Here is a 21735-nt window from a genome sequence, read left to right on the forward strand (position 1 = left end):
TGGTACAGTGGCTCATGCCTGTAATCCCAGCACTTTGAGAGGCTGAAGCAGGCAGATAATTTGAGGTCAGGAGTTTGAGACCAGTTTGGCAAGATGGTGAAAATGCACCTCTACTAAAAATTAAAAATAAAAAAATTAGCTGGGCATGGTGATATATACCTATAATCCCAGCTATTCGGGAGGCTGAGAAAGGAGGATAGCTTGAACCCAGGAGACAGGGACAGCAGTGAGCTGAGATTACACCACTGCACTCCAGCCTGGGCAACAAAGCAAGACTCTGTCTCAAAAAAAAAAAAAAATCACAGTGTACACTGCAAATATATATAGTTTTGATTTGTCAGTTATAAGAAAATAAAAAATGAAATACATCAATCTAAGAAATTCACCATAAGGAAAGTAAAAATGAAGAGAGAAAAGAAAGCAGTGTAGGGAACGCAAATTTAGAAAGGAAAACTGCAGTGGAGAAAAGGATTCTGTGGATGTTTACGTATATAAACAAAAATAGAGATAAATTTGGTAAAAGTGGTAGACACCTTTTGACCAGTGAATGATACAGAGCACACATTTTTACCTTGGACTGGCCCTTAATTCCTGAATGAATAAAGACTCACTATTTAAGTGCTTCCTAATAAAATGTAGGGCCAAGAGAAGGAGAAAAATATCTCTAATAAAGATACAGCTGGCACAATAAAAAGTTGTTATGCCCTGAAAAATAAGTGCTAGAAACAAACAAAATGCTGTCGAAAATCCAAGGTTTTAAAAAGAAATTACAAGAGCATTGCAAAATACTTAGGGCTAAATGACAATAAAAGCTTTATATGGTAAAATTTACGGGGCACAATTTAAGTAGTACTTAGAGGGAGAAATTATGGAACACCAAAAACAAATTAGCCAAACATTTCAACACAAAAACCTAGAAAAAGAACATCAGTGTAAATCCAGACAAACAAAAAGCAAGGAAATAATGAAGAGTAGAAATCAATGAAATACAGAAAAACAAGAACAAAAAGAGAAATGAACGAAAGTAAAAGTTGTATTTTAAGACACCGATAAGCCAGACAAATCCCATACATGTGTTATCAAGAAAAAGAAAAAGAAGGTTCAAAAATATATACAAGAAAGGATGTAACAACTACAGCTAAAATAGAGTTGAAATATAATGAAAATACATATAAAAAAACTACCAGGACTAAATTTCAATATGTGGAAGAAATTAATAAATTTCTGAAAATAACAAAAAATTCAAAATTGGAAAAAAATAGAAAACATGAAGACATTAATAAAAATCAAAGATATTTAAATGATGATCCTATCAGTTGGTGATGACCACATCAGTTGGTTTTACAGGTAGGCTCTGCCAAATTTTGAAAGAAAGGTGTGTGTAAATAGCTGGAGATGGTGTATGGTCCAGAGTCCAGCATAAAATGTATTTCCTTTCTGAGCATTCCCTCCAATCCCCTAACCTGAATACATGCATTAGAATGTAGCAAAACCCTTTGGAAACTTCTCTTAGCAACTGCAAACTTATCTGTTGCCACAAGTGCAAAGGGGTAGGATGGGAACCAGTATATCACAAAGCTCTTTAGCCACTTCAGTTGGTGACAGAACACAAAAGGAAAACATTCCTACATATACACATTAGTCTGTCTCCACTTTTTATAAAATTGGAATACAATGGGAAAGTGCCATTTTTATTAATTCTAATTGAATATTAAATGTCCTTTTGACACAAAAAGGTATACACATGACACAGCTACACGACCTTTTTTTCAACTGCACAACAAGTCAAAACCATGTGGATGTATAGCGTAAAACAAGATTGGTCAGGAAGAGAATAGTTCCTGTAACTGGTAATCTGACACAATGTCCTATTGCCATTTTCAGTTTATTCAAGTTTGTTTTCATGGTGTTTTATCCCTCTTGATAAAAAGAAATTCAGGCTTTTGTAATTTGTGTATGCTGATCTTCATCAAAAGGTTCATTCTCTGGATCAGATAATAACCACTTGTTATTTTATACACGTGGTTCCAGAAACTAAAAAAAGAAAATTATACAGCCAATTTTATGAGGCTTCTATAATCTGAATGTTCAAAAAACAAATATATAAAATAATTCTACATTCAAAAGTCAAAAATAAAAGATTACCCAATAAAATCCAACAATATGTTTAAAATATACAATAAGCATGTAGTTTGCTTTACAAAGGTAAAAATGATTTGGCAGCTAAAAAAAGAATCTACCAAAGCTGTTCAATATGATGAAGAATCTAAGGAGAAAAAAAAATCACAGCCTCATATCAATTAATACAAATCAAGGTGTTAAGTTCAGACCATAAGTAAAAGTATGTTTTTCAAGAGGCAGAAAAAATGACCTAAGCTTTTTTCTAAAATTTCAAATCTAAAATTGGCTCGTTTTATTATTTTTTTCTCAACAAGAAGTATAGGTAGCATGTTTCTGAATTTTTTTTACATGTATTTAACAATGCTTTCTTGGCCAGGCACAGTGGCACATGAATAGCGAATAAGTGTTCAAGAATAACAAACGGCTAATTCAATTTTGAAAAAGTTATGCAAGAAAGTGGGAGAGGGGAAATGTCCTACTAGCTATCTTCATAAGGTTAAAGCTATAGTAATAAAAACATCATATTTCTTGTAAAAGAAACAGGTGAAAAGACCAATGAAATATAAAAGAGAGTTAAAAATTAGAATCATGTAATGACGGCTGGGCGCGGTGGCTCACGCCTGTAATCACAGAACTTTGGGAGGCCAAGGCAGGCGGATCATGAGGACAGGAGTTCCAGACCAGCCTGACAAACATAGTGAAACCCTGTCTCTAGTAAAAATAAAAAACAAAATTAAAAAAGAATCCTGTAATGTCTAGAACTTGGTGTATAATCAACATGGCACTACAATCATTAGGATAAGGGTGGATGCTTTAACAGATAATATTAGAAAAACTGGATTATACATATATTTAAAAGTAGATCTCTATCTTATTCTATGTACAAAAAGAAATGTTGAATATATTAAAGGCTCAAGTTTGACAGACAAAAGTATAAAACTAATTTAAAAATGAAAAGGTATCTTTGCAACCTTAGCAAAAACTAACAACTAAAGAGAAAAAAGCTAAATGTCTGATAATTATTATGTAAAAGATGCTATACCCCATTAATAATGAGAACAATGAAAAATATAATAAAAGTGAGAGATCACATTTTTTCCATCATCTTAATTATATTTAGATAATTGGATAATATTGGGTTTGGGCAAGGATATGTGGAAATGATGTACTAGTTTCATTGTCTTTAAAGTAATATGCTTAAGGTTGGATCCACATGTCTACATGTTTGGGTATATTTCTGAACTTCCCCATTCTATTAATCTATCTGTCTATATATGTACTAGCATGTTAATGTGCTATTAATGTATTTTAATACCTGACAAGGCCAGGCCTCCATTACTAATCTTTCTCAGAATCTACACACACACACACACACACACAAATTAAAATAAACTATATAATTCTTTTAAAAATCTTGTTAGGATTTTACTGGGATTATGTGAATTTTAAAGTTTAGGGAGAATCAGCATTGGTATGATAGAGTCTTTCTAAATAGGACCGATTTGTTCCTCTTCATTTATTCAAGCCCTCATGGTATCTCTCAGTAGCATTTCTTCATATAGATCTTTCAAATGTCTTTTTAGTTTTATTTCTAATTATTTTACCATTTTTATTGCTATTGAGATATTTTCTTTTTATTGATGATTGTTTAAATTAGTCAGCATATTTATTTTCATCTTAACTTTATATTAAACTGTGATACTAAGTGAAATAATTTTCAGGTTGTTCTCTTTTCAATGTTAACTAAAGTTTTACTTCTTTCACATTTTATGTTTAACTTCTTTCATATCTCATAAAGTATAAAATCAACATCCTGGTCAACATGGTGAAACCCCGTCTCTACCAAAAATACAAAAAATTAGCTGGGCATGGTGGCACGTGCCTGTAATCCCAGCTACTCAGGAGGCTGAGGCAGGAGAATTGCCTGAACCCAGGAGGCGCAGGTTGCGGTGAGCCGAGATTGCGCCATTGCACTCCAGCCTGGGTAACAAGAGTGAAACTCCGTCTCAAAAAAAAAAAAAAAAGTATAAAATTAAACGTCTAATTGCACTGGCTTCTATTTCCAGAGAAAGGAAAATAATGATGATGATATTGAAGTTTTTTCTATTTTATTGATTTCTGCTCTTCTCTGTGATTTCCCTTTTTATTTTGCTCTAAGTACTGTTTTTAATTGCGTGCACAAATTTCCGTTTTGTTTCATTACCATTCAGCTCAAAATATTTTTGAATTTCCTCCATATAATTTTCTTTGGCCTGTGAATTATTTAGAAATATATTGCTTAATCTGGGAATGGCCTAGCTATCTTGCTACTAATTTATCTGTATGCCTCAATCATAAATTCATTGAAAGTTGTTTTATGGCCTAGTATATGGTCTGTCTTGGTGAACGCACCATATGCATTCTACAGTTGTTTTGAGTGTAGTGTTTCTACAAATGTGAGTTAGGTCATGATATTTGATAATGATCTTCAAATCTAATATATCTGTTTGGATTTTTTGGCCTACTTGTTAAATGAATTACTAACACATAGGGGATAAAAATCCCCAACTGTAATTATTAATTTGGCTGTTTTCTCATCAGTTCTGTCAATTTATAATTCATTTGAGCCTCTGTTCTTAAGTCCTTCCATTTATAACAAGATTATTATGTCTATTTGAGAAATCAATCTATTTATCATTATAAAACATGCTCTTCATCTCTGGTATTACTTAGTTTTGAAATCTATTTTGTCAGATATTAACATGGCACATCAACTTTCTTAAGTTAGGATTTACATGGTACATAACTTTCCACCCTTTTATTTTTGATGTGCACATCTTTGTATTTGAAAGGTTTTTTTATAAACAGTTTTATACTTGGTTCTTTTTATATGAAAATTTCTGCCTTTTACATGGAGCTTTTAGACAATTTAAATAATGTAATGAATGAGAGTTGGGTTTAAGTCTAACATCTCAGTATTTATTTTCTGATGTTTCCAGCAATTTTTCATCTCTCAGTTCCTCTTTCCCTGTTTTCTTTGAGTGAACCAATTGATTTTATTATTCCATTAATCTTCTCTTTGATTCTTCCCCTACAGTTATTTGTGCATATGTGTATTTTTGTTCTAGAGGCTACAATACACATCTCTAACTTACTGCAATCTATTTCCAAAAATATTAATATCTCATGAATAATGTTAGGACCTTACAGCAGTATTATTCCGCTTTCCACTGCCTTGACCTTTGTGATCATATATATTATTTCTCCACAGAAGGGGCCCACTGAGCCTAACATTAAGGCTGCTCTACTTCCTTTTTTACCCACTTATGTTTCTTTCCCTTCTTGCTCACAGATGGTGATCCCTAGGCCACTCCTTAGTAAATAGCCTGCATACCAAATTCCATTTCAGAATCTATTCCTGGAGAATCCAACCTGCCACAAACAAGACAATTACCAATTCTCCTCATCCTTGAAAAATTCCCTTTGATGTGATTTCCACTATTTCTGTTCTCAGAAGAAATGGTAGTGGCCATTCCCTTTTCAATCTAGGCCAGTGTACAGTCCTACTTATTTACCTCTGTTCTGTGTCATAAATAATATTATCAATATGCTCCCCATTGCCAAGGCTAAGACTCAGCATCCCATCATTTATTTATGCCCTCACCAGATTTGAACACTGTAATAAGCAGGCTCTGCTCTCAGTGTTGAACATACAATCTTGACTACACATGGCCTTTGTCCACAAGATCCTTGTAGTTCACAGGATGAAGAGATAGACAGGTAAACAAGAACAGTGGCGAATACAGGCACTTTGACAGAAGCATGTATCAAAGATGAAGTGATCAATTACACCCCCTGGGGCCTGGGAGAAGCGTTTAGAAAGGGTTAGTTTCTATAACAGAAATAATTCTTGAGCTAAATGTTAGAAGGTAAGTTTGTATTTCTTGGAGAGACATAATGAGTAGATCATTGACAGGGGAAAAAAACATGAGTTTCCCATCAGGAATGTTACAGAGAAGTAAAAACTCTGACATATTTTAGCACTAAAATAAATATGTTATGATTAAAATGACTAAACCTCTGTGTGTGTGTGTGTGTGTGAACAGGTGTGGAAGACATGACAAATGAAAGAATTCAGCCTGAGATAACACTTATCTCTATCTCCCTATGTCCAATCAGTTACCAGGTTCTTTCAAGTCTATTTTTCACTTTACTGTATCTGTAGCATCACATCACTTACAACTTTCTGTCTTCTACAGTTTTTGTAAACATGTCCACTGTTATGTATGTAGATGGTAATTCACTCATCTTTGGATCCCTCCGCATTACAACATATTGTTCATATGAGGCACTGTTTACTAAGTAGAATTAAAAGTGAATGTTGTTATGGTGTAGAAATAAAGCAAATACTCATAAATATCTTTAGTATTTACTGGAAACATGATATAGAATAGCGGTTAGCACACGATGGTCCACGAGTCAAATCTGACTCACTGCCTGTTTTTGTACACCCTGTGAACTAAGAATAGTTTTCGCATTTTTGAATGGTTAAAAAACTTTAAACATGAATAACATGAAAATTATATGAAATTCAAACTTCAGAGTTCATAAATATAATTTTGTTGAGATATAATTATGCTTGTTCATTTACATATTGTCTACGGCTATGTTCGTGTAAAGGAGGCGTTAAGTAGTTGCGACACAGACTGTATGACCCATAAACACTGAAGTATTTTTTAATCTGCTATCTTTATAGAAAATGTTTCCAAAACCCTGGTATAGAGAAAAAGGACCATGAGTTTTTCATAAACCAGATTTGAGTTTTAATCCTATCTGTATCTGTACTAACCATGTTATTTAAAGGCTTAGCATCTCTGAATTTTAAGATAACCATTTTTAGAATGAGAAAAATCATATCTCTAGTAAGAGTTTGCATGACAATTAGTAATAAAATATCGGAAATATAGTAAATTTCAATCAATGTGGTTCTTCCCCTTTGATGCCTGGTGGTAGGGATTTTCATCTTTAAAATCCAATCAATTAAACATGTATTGCATTTTCTGTTAAGGATTCACAGTCTGTTTGGCTAGTTGAACCCAAAGGAAGAAAGAGGAAATTATGGTTAGCAGGCTTTGGGCTTTATGTAGCAAGGGTTTCCAGGCAGTGGTCTGTAATGTATAACTGATGTCAAAGACCCTAGTATTTAAAATACTGTGAGCATGTGGTGGTTGCTGTTAGGACTGCTAACCATTCCAGCCTGAATGAGACCATTCCAAATTGCAGACATTTTAGAGGAACCATGAAAATAAACATGAGCATATGGTTTTGCATATGTTGACGGGCTCCCAATGAAACCAAACAACAAGTACTTATTGAGTATCTGCTTCTCCAATTGCTTCATTTGTTGTCCATATTACTTAGATACAAAGCACTTTCTGAGAAGAATCATGCCTTCTGTTTCTTTCTTAATCCCCCAATGACACCAGGATTTGACAATAAGTGTTTACTAAACCCTGTGAACTAGATTTATAGATACATGGTCTTTCAAGAATTTAGAAGAAAGCCAGCACAAAAAGATAGGAAGCCTTTCCTTATAATCCAACATATGTTTTAATTTGCTTTCTTGCTCATGTTGTATTCCTGTCTATCTTGAGGGCTTCTGTTTTTGGCATACTACAGGTGCTTAGAGAGTGCTGATTGAAGAAGGCAACATAGCATAGATGGATAAACACGGGATTAGAATCAAGAGGCATAAATGTGAGCATCAGATTTATTATTTTATTCTTGAGTGATGTACAAAAAGCACTTTGAGTCTTTGATTCTTATTTTACTCACCTATCACAAGGCTATAGTAGGGATCAAATACAAATAGTGCATGAGAATGTGCTTTGAAAACCATAAATGGCTATAAAATGTGTTTATTATGTCAATAATAAAAAAACTGCATTTTATTGTATTTAAGAAAATTCTTACACTTTTGGTCTATGGGCTCAAGATTAGAAGAAAAGAAAAACTAGGAGAGTGTCACTTCAGCAAACGTAGACTAAAATGATGGAAATTTTGTTGGGCAAGTAGGATTTTAGTCAATGAAAGATTTTGGAAAGATATTTTCAAGACTAATGTTTTCCAGCTTCATTGTTTCTCATTTGTAGTAGATCTGCCTCTGAGCTACTGCATACAAATCATATTTGTGCATCAAATCAAGATTAAAGTGTACTGAAAGGAAGAATAAAAAGCCAGAAATCCCATATTTCTCTGAAAGATTTTTAATTTTTTTAAAACTTAACTACCTTATCTTTAAAAATAAATTATTTTAAATTAGAAATCACTTTCTAAATTATTTGGTGCTATATTGATTTCTGATCACTAAATTTTCTTAACAGTTCTTACATATTAACTGAACTTTCAATGATATTAATAGTTTTTTTCTAATACAAAGACTATTACTCCTGGATTCATCTTATCATGAACTGGATATGCTGTAGCTTAAATGTAGTCCCCAAAAGTTCATGTATTGGAAATTTGGTTGCACTGTGTCAAGAGACAGAGGCTTTAGAAGGGAGTGGGTTAGTTATCATAGAACTGGGTTAGTTATCATGGGATTGGGTTAGTTATCATTGGAGTGGCTTTTCTATAAAAGTGAGCTCTCTCTCTCATGCCCTCTTTTGCCCCTCTACCATCTTTAAATGCAGAAGCAACAGATGTTGAGCAGATGCCAGAGCCATGCTTTTGGACTTCCTAGTCTCCAGAACTATAAGAACTATAAGACAAACAAATTTATTTTCTTTATAAACTAACCAATCTGTGGTATTCTGTTAAAGCAACAGAAGGCAGACTAAGACAAGGTACACACCTAAACATAAAATGTAGCTAACTGACATATATTAAAACAATTCCAGCTGGAGATTTCTGTTTTCCGCTATGACAGAGTAGCATGTAATACAACAAACTATCCTGACAAGAACAATCATAAAACATAAATTACATATACAAAAATGTTTAAAAGCATTTGAGAGCAACCAAGTACTCAGGACTTTAAAGTCTAATAAAAAAAAAGAACACAATGAATGGAAGATAATATTCTGTGCTACTTTAGCCTTGGAGGTATTCTTCAAATCCTAAGCAATGCAAAATAAGAATATAAAAAGCCAAGCAGAAATTGGCAATAGAGAGGCCAAAAAATTAAGAAGAGTTTTTAGCAGGCACACTGCGGATGAAATAGAAATTATACTTGAAAGACTATCAATGTGGAGGTCCCAATCCAAGCTTTTAGTTGAGACTCCTAAAGAACCAGGCCTTAGAAGAAAGAAAAAAAACTGAAAAAAAAAAAGTGTAAAGGCTCATAAATAAAGAAGCACAAGCTTAAGCTATCTTAATTACTTACTGAATTAGAGTAATCCTTCCCAAATCTTACTAGATGTCTAAAAAAAATCTTGAAGATATTATTAGCTAGAGCCTCTACAATTTATTGTGTCTGATATTCACTTAAAACATTAGTATAATAGTAGAAAAGCCAAAATAAACACAACTTTTTAAAAAAAGTCAACTTAGACCTCTGAATCAAGATATTGGTGTTATCAGATGCAGACTCAAAAATCATTGTGATTAATATGATTTTAAATAGACTGTAAGATGAAGAATTTCACAAATAATATACAGGAAAAATTGAATAGGTATTCCAGAATTAAAAATACAGTAACAAAACTGAGGATTTAATAAATAGTTTGCTGATTATATTAAGCAAAATTTGGGATTACTAAAACAGAAGATAGCTCAATGTAAAATATTCAGACTACAGGGAATAAGAATAAGAAGGGAATAACACATAGAAGAATGGAGAAGGTAAAAAGTACAAAGCAAAAAAGGTGTAATATATATATAAATGTGTGTGTGTGTGTGTGTGTGTGTATGCAACAAGAAAAAAAGTAAATGAGCAGAAGGAATACTTGAAACATGTTTTTTGTTTTGTTTTTTTCCCAAAACGAAGACACTAAGCTACAGATTGAAGAAGCTTGACAAATCTTTAGCCAGATATATGCAAAGACAGGTAGGCCTGGGAACATCATAGAAGACTGTTGAAGACAAAAGACAGAGAGAATATATTAAGAGCACCAGAGAATAAAAGACATTGCCTTCAAAGAAATATATATCAGCTGTACAGCTAACTTTCCAAAGTATGGACGTGAAAAGACAACGGGATAACATCTTCCAAATGATAAAAGAAAACAACTGGCTACCTAGAATTTTGTACAGAGATATTCTTTGAAAATGAATGTCAAATGGAAATATTTTAGCCATACAAAACCTGAAAGAACTCATTGCCAGCAGGCCCACATTAAAAGAAATAATAAAAATGAATTTACCCAAGCTAAAGGAAAATAATGGAATCATAGAAACGTAGAAAGGGTTGAAGAGCACTGTAGAGGGTAAATACTAGGAAATTTAAACCCAGAGTACTTTAAAAATGCGGAAGGCAATAAATGGAGGCAAAGCATTCTAAGGTACTCTTACTGATTATAAAATTGTGAGAGTACTAACTTAAACTCTTAACAAGTGAGAATGCATGCTGAACCTCAAGACTAACCACATGGAAAATAAAAGTATAGCTCACTGTGATGATAAATTTTAAATGTCAGCCTGACTGGATTGAGAGATGCCTTCATGGCTGGTAAAGCATTATTTCTGGGTTTGTATGGTGTTTCTGGAGGAGACTGTCATGTGATTCAATGGACCGGGAGAGGAAACTCCACCCTCAGTGTGGATGAATGCCATCTAATCAGCGGGGGGCCCAAATGGAACAAACTGGTGAAAGAGGTAAGAATTATCTTTCTTCCTCTTCCAGAGCAGGAAACTTCCTCTTTTTCTCTTGGACATCAGAACTCTGGGTTCTTAAGCCTTTAGACTCTGGGACTTGCACCAGCAGATTCTTGGGGTTCCTGAGCCTTTGACCTCCAACAGAATTATGCCATTGGCTTCCCTGGTTCTGAGGTTTTGGGACTTGGACTGAGTCATGCTACCAGCATCCCCAGGTCTCTAGCTTGCCGAGGGCCTATCATGAGACAACTGTGTGAGCCATTTTCCTGATAAATATCCTCCTATTATCCACTTATATCTATATACATGCTATTGCTTCTCTCTGGAGAACCCTAACACACTAACAAACTGATAGATTGAGAAATCACATAATAAAACTATGTATTTTTTTAAAAAAGCAAGAAATAGACAAATAAAAAGCATATAGAACAAATGAGTAACAAACAGTAAGTTGGCAAGTTTAAACTAAACATTGTTAAATACTTTAAATGTAATTGTACCTAGTTCTCCAACTAGAAAACAGAGAATTTTAGATTCCATATATATATAATAATATGTTGATAACAAACTAACCATATTAAATATAATTACAAAGAAAAGTTAAAAGTAATAGTATGAAAGAAGACACAATACACAAATATAAAATGTTATTCAGTATAGATATGGCTACAATAAAACCAGACAAAAGTTATATAAAGCAAGAAGTATCCCTAAGAGGGGTTCTAAAGTGTTTGTTGGTTTTAAAAGAGAATGTTCACCCAGAAGACATAAAAATTCTAAAATTATATTCTGACAGTTTCCAATTTACATAGTTCCCATATGCATGAATATCAGTTATAACAATTTAGCTAACTAAAACCGATCTCCCAAGAACATGCTTCAAATTTCACTTTGCACAGTATATTAACTGTATAAAGTATCAACTTCAGTATTAGTCCTTCCATCCAAAAATCACCATGTGAATGACAGATGTGAGTAATGATGGGTGTCCAATCACATCACTTCTTTCAAAGTCTGTCACTGATTGGTCACTGGGTATTTCACTCACACAGAAACTAAAAAGTGTATACTTATGCTGCCATTTTGTCTCCTAGTGATAAACTTAAATGACACTTTACAAAAATGGATAATCAAAAGAAGGAAGTGGCCAAAACAGATGAGCATGCAGCAAATAAATGAAAAATGATAATGTTCGGAAGTGAAATTTAAATCAAGATTAATGGAGTTATAAAAGAAATAGCTGACTCTGGGAATGCTGACTCTCCTGCCATTCAAGAGACTCTTAGGTCTACAGCCAGAGAAAGTTAGTGAAAGTAAAATTATCGACATAAATGAAAAAATAAGTTGCAACAAAAAAAAGAGATGCTGTCCCAGAAGTGATGTCAAGAAAAGAACTTATATTAAAAAATCTCTCAGAGATATTTCATAACATTGAAAGTGCAAAGGATAAAATGTTAGAAGTGGATTCAAACTTCACAAGAAATATGACAATTCATTAACACACAGAAAAACTGCTTTCTTTGTAATGTAAGTCATATAATAAGGAAAAGGCAAACAATGTTTAAACTATTCTTGGTAAGTTTTGTTTTTCTTTTTTTTTTTTCACAGAAAAGGAAACATTTTAATTCTTCTTGTTTCTATTGTTTAAAATTCCAATGAACTTATTTCTGTTATCATTCAATTCAAACCAATTTTCTGGATGGGCCAGAAGGTGGAATTTTCTATCCTGGGGATGTTAATGACAAATTTAGTAACCACAAAGATGATTCCCTGATGCTATAATTTTTGAAATATTTATTAAAGAGTTTTGCTTCCACCCACACTGGATTAGGTTAATTGAGAAAGCAAACAGGATTAATAGTGGCAACATGGTGTCTAACTGGGACTTAGAAGAGTCTCTACATTCAACAAGGATACAAGAGATGTTTTCTAGGAGAAGGTAGTTGGCCAAAGTGATAAAAAAGAAATACTATAATCAAGAAGAAGAGAAGAATTAATGCTCCTATTTCCATCCACAATATCACATTATTACTTTTGGCCATGTGTTAAATAGGTATTGGAAGCCTTTCAAAGGTTTACAGAGGTAGGTCATGGTTTTGTCCCCAGATGTAGGTTACAGTGCCTATGACTCATAAAGAAAAACGGATTTTGGAGAGGTGTACCCAAGTAGTTATTTTTAAAAGTTTAATATGGTGAGGGTTTTTAATAATACCTGATGAGGTCCTTCTATTTTGGTTGTAATTGATCCTCAAGGGATCCTTTTTTAAAAAATTTTTTTGCCCCTCCACCCCCCATAAGGCTAAGTGTCCTGACTGAAGAGAAAAACTATTCTTTTTGTGTGTAGGAAAGGGCAATACTTTATTTTTGTAATTTGGAAAGACTTCTGAACTTGGCTTAAACATTAAGGGCTGGGAGCATAGTGAGGTGTGTCTGACCCCTATTTCTCATCAGGCTTGAATTAGATTTTTTAGTGTTTGGAGGGGATTCCCTTTGGGCAAGCTGGAGATCTACGCAGTCTGTGGAGGGGCTATGGATTTTTTTTTTTTTTTAGTTTATATTTTCCCTTTGTGTCAAGGCACTCCAGAAATATTATTAATAGCCAAGGTTTCCTTTTGTCTCACCCTGATGTCGGAGTGGTGTGCTATATCTGCCTTGGGTCCACTATGTCCTTTGGTGGGACCCCCCCAAGGTCAAGGGACTTAGAGTTAAAAGACTTATAGCTAATTAATTATTTTAGGCCAGATGGGATGAAGGTGGGCAGGCACTTATTAGCTTTTAAACCTCTTTGAAGCAATATAAGAGTCAAAACTAAAGTTAAAAAAAAACAATGTTATAAAACTGACTTATGTGTGTTAGGTGACTACAATCTTGGCTTGGAGTAATTAGTCACACAAAATACAAGCATTTTGTTTAGGCATCTATGTGCCTGTCTTTGATTTGGAGGGTCTCAATTAATTTTCTCTCTCAAATCTGGTCCTTACAAACTCACACATCCACCTCTTCCATGATTGTCTTTAGGCCTTGGGGAATTGAACAATTTTACATTTTGGAGGCAAAATAAAACATAAAGAATTAGCAATGTTTTAAACAAAAATGTCCTAAGCCCAGCCTAATTTTTAAAATGACAGGAAAGGAAGTTCACAGGTAGCTAAACATTTAAATTATTTGGTATAAAGGAATATAATAAATTATATTAATTTAGGTAAAGGCAAAATTATTAAATGAATACAAGCTTGCCCCTGTGTATCATGAAAGTGGTTTATTTTGATTATTTCCTTTGCCCAGGTTTAAAGACAACAATTTGGTTAACTTGAGTTTGATGTTAGATACTGGCAGGAGTTGGTGCCTTTTCTAGACTCCATATCTAGGTACAATTTAAAAATTAGTTGGGTGTAGTGGCAAGCAACTGGTGTCCTAGCTACTTGGGAGGTGAGAGGCTCTCTTGAGCCCAAGAGTTCAAGGCTATAGTAAGCTATGATGGCACCATTGCATTCTAGCCTGGAAAACAGAGTAAAACCCTGTCTCTTAAAAAAAAAAAAAAGAATAGAACTTCAATACTTCAATTCATCTAAAGATGTGTTTAAGGCAAGAAATTAGCCATAGTGTTGGCTGAAGATATGAAAGAGTATATTACTGAAAAAAATTTACATGGATACAATTATAATGAAATAATATAAATTATGAAGAAAATGGCAGAAAACTCAATGGAAAATTGAGCAAAAGACTTGACTATGTCCTTAAAAAGTATGTATGACTATCTGACATACATTTGAAAGACTCCCAATGTCATTAGTCATCACACAAACGCAAACTGAAACCACAGGGCAATACCTTTACATATCCCACAAAGCATTGAAATGGAGACTTAAAATACCAAATATTGATGAAAATGTGAAGCATTTGAAACACTCAAAACATCTGGTGCGAGTATAAATTAGTACAACCACTGTGGAAAATTATTTGGGATTATTTACCAAAGCTGGCCTACTTGCAATGTGGCAGTTCCAAATATACCCATCTGTTGATACACATTCACCACAAAAATGTACAGAAATGCTTATAGCACAATGACTTATAATAGCATAACAGAAAAATAAAACAGAAATAATCCAAATATTCATCAATATTAGAATGGTTAAATATATGGTGGTATATTCATACACTGCAGTGCTTATACCACAATGCAAATGAACACTAGTGAAGGCGCATGAATGAATCCCACAAATATAATGCCAAATAAGAAAGAATCAGTAGCAAAGAGTACATACTGTAAAGTGTTTTCACACAAATTTCAACAACAGACAAAACTAATCTATGATGATAGAAATAAAAATAGTATCTACCTCAGTGGTGTAATAACTAAGAGGGGATATGAGAGAGCCTTTTGGGGGGTGGTGATGTGAATGTGCTATCTTTTGATCTATGTTGTGATTAGAAAGGAAGTTCACTTTGCGACAATTCACTGCATTGCGACAAGTGCATTTTTGATTTTTGCACTTTTCTGTGTGTATGTTGCACTTTGATAAACTGATTACTCATCTATTAATAGAAAGAAGTCCACAATTCAGAGAGGTGAAAATAAACTCAAAATATAAACACTTTGAGATGACAAAAGAAGATTTTATGACAAGTCACCCAAATGCATTTGACCCACTTACCTTGAGCCAGACCTCACCCTCTCTCTTCAGGCTGCCTTCTGGCTGCTCATTCCTGTCATCCTGAGTTTCCTTTTCACTAGCAACACAGGGAAACCAGCCAGTTAGGGGACGGTAGCTGGGTAAATCTGGATGGTATGATTTGCAAATCTGAAATACAATTTCAACCAACAATTTGAAGAATGGAGTGTGAAGAGACAAGTAAAGACAATGAAACTCTCCAGCTCAAAGCAGAGGTTTTCTCTCTTTCTGAATGCCTAATAATCACATTATTGGCAGGAAACTTTTCTCAACCTTGAAGAATTTCTCAGCTCTCTTTAACATCAAGATCTAACTTGCCAGGGCAGAAAAACATACACATCTCTCAGCTTATCATTAGCCCAGGGGTCTTGCCCACTGGGTGGTTACAAATAGTCCTGGCATATTTCAGGTAACTGCCCCAAGGAACAGCCAGGGAAGTCTGTCTGGGTGATGATGAAGCCCTTACCAGGCAGCATCTACTGGCCCCAAAAGTGAGGCTACTGAGGTGGGGAACCACTGAGGATTCATGTAAGTAAAGGAGCCAGAGAAGTAAAACTCCAGGAAATTTCTCCCACTTCACTTAGGGAAGACAGACAGCCTAGACCAAAAGCCACTTCAGAGAGCGGTCATTACCTCAGAATCTCCCAACTTCCCTGGATTCTGTCATCGGATGCCAGGACTTGAAGGAGAAAGATGCCAGAATTAGGCTGAGAGAGTGTGGCAGCAATGGCTAGTTGCCAACCAGGATCTATTTTGCCCTTACTTTTTTTTATTAACAAACTCCAATTCTGTTCAAGGTGACAGTGTATCTGGTTATAACTGCTCATCTCCCCAGGGTTCCTTACAGCTAAAGGTGATGAGTGGCCTGGATCTGACCAGTAAGAGATGGGTGGAAGTTTACAGTGTTGAACTTCCAGAAAAGCTATCACTACCCCAAAAGACTCAGCTGGCATGCATCTATTTCCGTTTGGCCTGCCCCCTCCTTCCTTGAAATGCTGACTTCATGCCTAGGAGAACTGCAGCCGTGTTTTGAGCAGGAGGAAGAAGGCTGTGTCCAAGCATGAAAGAGCTGGAATCTAGAAGACCCTGGGTCCTGGATGAAATCCTTGAGCTGCAGCACCACCTTAGCTTGCTCCTCAATCTCTTCAAAGATGTCTTCTCAAGTATACAATCCTCGTCTTTCATTCTGGCCTAAATTACCTAGAGGGCTAAATCTCACTTCTGTGAAAGCACTGTATTGCCTATTCTAATAAATGGAAGAGTTTATTTTCCAGATACTATTGAAGTATCTAGAATGATTCCCAAGAGTCGTGAGCCTTTAACCTTCTTTTCAGTCTTCAACTGTATCTCATAGATGTCATTGGTATAGCATTGTAGATCTGTCGATGGATCTCCTATCTATTTAGGTGGATAATCAGAAAAAATTATACGCCCAAGGATTTACTTCTAGCAAAAACTCTAGGGTTTCTTCAATAATAAAACTTTTAAAAATCAAGTTATACTTTGATCTCTAATACATATTTGAAAGCTCATTCGATCATTGTAACAAACCACTGAACAGCGCAAAACGTGTTACTATACCCATTTTCCATGTGAGAAAATTGGGACCCGGAGAGGTAAAGTGACTTGTCCAACGTCATGTAATTATAATAGCAATGCTGGCAGATCCAGTAATGTTGCCTAGGCCTTCTAACTCCTCACTTCTTCTTTTCCTTCTTTTAAAATAAAATTATCCAAACACAGAGCCCAAGTGTAAGCATAGGGGAGTCATTTTCCAATTTTGTGCAGCCTTGACTCTATTCAGCTGGCTGAACTTACCAGGGAATGAGGTTCTCCAGTTACCAAGTAAACAGGACACTTCTCCTTGTCTTCGTAAGAGGAGTAAGCCTGGGCAGCCCACTGATCCAGGTATCCTTTGGGAGTGTAGACGCCACAGTCTACAATGCTGGTTCTTCTCTCAAAAGGTTCACATACACCATCTCCCTTATACATGTAGCAAAGGCTTGGCTCTCCTGCCAAGAAATATTGTATGACACAGAAAGAGTGTTTTCATACGTCATGAAAAAAAATGAACATGGGAATGTCCACAACACTTCTTCTCCAGCCCACCAAAGAGAACTCTGCATTGTCTGCCAGTCTAATGCCTACTTCAAACACACAAATACACATACATACACCCCACATATCCCTAAAGAAGAAGGATTCTTTCTCATTGGGAGACAGGTAGAATCCACCTACATGATAAAAGTGCAAAAAGGGTTGGGATTAGAGGAGAAAGAACAGGAAGAAATAAAGCAGCTGTATGCTGGGTGTGGAAAGAAATTTTAAGTAATAGTTGAGTAAGATATTTAGGAGAAACTAGAGATATAAGATAGGTAGGTAAAAGAAGAAAGCGACTCCAAATAAATGCTGTGATGTATTATACCTTTGAATCTTTTTCATAGTTTTTGAAATATTAAAGTATTAGAGGAGGTTGTTCTCAATCACTTTTTGCTTAATTATGTTTCTTCAACTGCAAAACTGCTCTTAAATTGGACAATATAGGCTCCAGGTTTATAAGGGTTACATATATATTATTTTTTTTTAGTCTTAGGATAACCCTGTGAGGTGTTTTTTTTTTTTTTCTTTTATGACAGGAAGCCTGAGTCTCAATGATTTTATGCAATTTTGTAAAGGACTCTTGAATGATAAGTAATAGAGCATGAATTTGTATCAAGGTTAAATCCAAGAACCAGAATGCAGGTTCAGCAGCTATTACTCCATACTGCCTCAATCTAAGACAGAAGGGCTGTCTTCAAAAGCAAACAGGTGAGAAATAAATATCTGAGAAAATATATAGAGGTTGTAAAACCAGCTGATATGCACTAGACAAGTTCTGTTCTTGCTGATACGATAACTCCTAGTAAGAGAATGGCATTGGCTCTTTATAGATACATAGATACCCTTCCTTGAAATGTACATAGCTGAGAAACACAAAGCCATTTAAGTTCTGTTGCATTTTTTAACCAAAATATGAGACAATTAATATTAATGATACGATTCAAATTTCCATTTTCTACTTAAAAACACAGGAGATGAAAGTAAGATTAAGAGTTAAAATAACAACACCTATCTATGTATTCAATAAGACCATGACTAACGTTTACTCTTACTATTTCCTTGTTTATGTTAAATTCTTCATACCGCCGCCACAGGGCTATTCCAGTAATTTGTCAGCTGTCCATCAACATACAGTTACTAATTATTCTCTTAACAATTTCCTTTAAGAGGCTTCTGTGGTAACTCTATCTCTACTTGTCAGATATAAGCCACTGTCCACAGGACTTGGTTGAAAATCTATTTTGGGCTTTCAACTCCTGCATTTCATCAAACTTACTCAACATTCTCTCCAAGTCAATGTATGTGCTTTTGGAATGACTTTCCCATGAGATTTCTCAATCTCTCAGTCTCTCTCTCCCTCTCTCTTTCTCTCCATCTTTCTCTTTCTCTCTCTCTTTATGCATACATATAGTTTTCTCCCGTTCTGTTTTTCTACTTATAAGCCAGTAACTACTTCTTACTTCTTGTCTTTATTCTTTCGAGCACAAGACTTAAAATTTTTGTCTGAGTTTCTTCCAAATTCATCTGAAAATAGCCAAATACTTAAAAAATATATTTTACAATGGTTCCTTCAAACCTGATCTTTTGAGAAATGATAGGATATTACTATGTGCTTAGCATATGATGAACTTATGACTCACTGAAAAAAATGGCAAATGCTGGAATATATCATTTAACCTTACCCTGTAAATAATTTAAATATAATCTTAAGTATAGTATTTAAATATAAACAACTTAAATATAGTCTTACTGGGGTTGAAGGAAATAGCCAAACTTTATGAGATCAAATGTGATAGACACAAAACAAGGTCTGCTTAATTAAGTTAAATAAGACTTGAGCTGTACTGAGGGAAGTTCAGTGTTTGGAGAATATATATTGTATTTAATATGAGACCACTATGTGGCTACCAAAAAGAAATAATGCTAACAGAGGTTGTGTTAACAAATACTTGTGTACAGAAGAGGGAGGTAATTGGTTGGTGTATTCTGCAGAGCCAGACCACATCTGGAGTATTGGATTCCCTTCTGGGCACTGACCACATGAAGCATGCCAGTTTGGGATAAATAAGAAAGGGTCTGGAAACCTAATCACATGAGGGGATGTTTGGATTGGAAAGGAGAATAATGGGGAGTTATTTCAAATATCTGAATAGTAGTCAAATAAAACAGAAAAAAAATCTTCTGTATATATTCTCTGTAGTTTCATAGCAAGGAAAACACACTTGATTAAGCATGAGGAAAGTGAATTCCAGGGGTGGCTCTGCAAAGATTTCATTGTATGCCCTTAGATGAGTCACTAAAGTGTTCTGAGCCTCAGTTTCCAAACTGGAAAAAAGGAAAAAAAATTTACAACAGATAAGGCCATTTGTAAACAGAATGGTCTGTTTCAAGGTGCATTCTTCACTGCTAGAATTATGTAAGCAGAAGCTAGAAACTCATCTCTCATGCTTTGGTAGGAGGGATTTCTGTAAGATAGAGGAACTGTACTCTAAGTCACTGCTAAATTTGTACTTATGAAAGGATCAGGGACTCTATCAGACCCATGGCACATAACAAAGAATACATTGTACCGCTGAACACATGGTACACATGGGCCTTTTTCAAATGAATGGATGGGTGAATTTATGGAGGGAGGACCACCAACATTCTATGATTCATGTCTGGCTCTGGAGAGCAGGGACATTTGTATATTCCTTACAGTACTTAACACTTTAATAAATTATACATAATTACAGTCACATTCTACTTTATCTTAAGATTCAAGACATTAAAATATTTTTAAATCTACTGCTATTTAAAATAACTTCAATGTGTGGTTATGCTCCACCAAATCATTGCAATGTATGTAGATGGCAATGGAAAGTAATCTTCATCTAAGAAACCTGTTGATGATCGCTTTAATCGGAATTGGAAAAGTGTTGTAGACTGCCTTCCTGGAGTGGCAAGAGTCTAGAGTAAAAATCACCTTATACTCTAGAATCAAAGTTAAAATTTATTACCAGTGATTCTCCAAGGCTAAAATATGTTAGGATCCTCTGTTATTCTTCATGATAGAATATATTAAACAGTCACCAAAAGATTTCTTACACTCACTTTGACTTAGAATGTTTCCTTACCCTAATTTGTATGTAGAGTCCATATGATTGTGCCACTTACCTGATATATTGGTGTTACCCTGGAGGACCCAAGAGAAATCCTTGGTAACGTTAACTAGGAAGCAGTATAACATAATAGTTTAACATGCAGATTCTAGAGCTGGACTTCCTTAGCTCAAATGCTAACTTTACCACTTCTAGCTGCATAAATGAAATCAACTTATTTAAGTTCTGTGCCTCACTTTGGTTTCCCCGTAGTTATTCTAAGGATTGAATGAGAAAATACCTGTGAAATAAATCATGCCTGGCATAAAAGGGACATATCAAAAATTAATATCACTAAGCAAGATGTTCAGGATATCAAGAACTCACAAAATAATACACCTCTAAAAGTAGGATACAATCTTACACTGGAACTCCTGAACCTACCTACACAGTTGAAACCTTCCTCCAGCTTACACGCCTTGGAGCAGCCATCTCCATTCATGAGGTCTCCATCATCACACTCTTCTCCCAGGCTTCTGAAAGTAAAATGTACATGCATATATAATACATACAATAATTTTTCTTGTTTATCATCATTTAAAATTCTTACAATTTCTCAGCATATATTAAAAAGTGCAAGTTGGAAAAAAGTAGGAGCTAGAATAATGTTTTTACAGAAAATAGAAACAAACATGTGGATATTTAAAGTATATACAATTTAAGCAATGACTGTTGACTGGCATGTCCAGTGGGTTGTGGGAATTCCTGGAAGTCAAGTAGCTCATGTCTCTGAAGCATCTAGGAGATCCATCAGAGTCCTGACAGTGTTTCTGAAAGAGGGTCTTAAGCTTAGAAAAGCCCTGCCAGCCCTGTAACGAATAAAAGCTTAAAATAGCTGATGATGGTAAGAAGAAAGCCTGCCTGTCTGTGTGGTTTCATTTTCTATTTATTTTTTATATAATATT

The 21735-nt window shown here is 34.7% G+C and overlaps 1 protein-coding gene across 1 annotated transcript in view; it reads right to left on the reverse strand.

The window, feature by feature from the left end:
- Positions 1–21735, reverse strand: part of PAPPA2 (pappalysin 2) — a 283586-nt gene that overhangs the window by 109185 nt on the left and 152666 nt on the right. Inside the window, exons 10-12 of the mRNA XM_054247490.2 lie at positions 21215–21306; positions 17409–17602; positions 15573–15719 (exon numbers count right to left, since the gene is read on the reverse strand). Coding sequence (XP_054103465.2) covers positions 15573–15719; positions 17409–17602; positions 21215–21306 — 433 coding nt within the window. The remainder of the gene's footprint in view (positions 1–15572; positions 15720–17408; positions 17603–21214; positions 21307–21735) is intronic.

Source organism: Callithrix jacchus, chromosome 18, assembly GCF_049354715.1.
Source record: "Callithrix jacchus isolate 240 chromosome 18, calJac240_pri, whole genome shotgun sequence".
Lineage (NCBI taxonomy): Eukaryota > Metazoa > Chordata > Mammalia > Primates > Cebidae > Callithrix > Callithrix jacchus.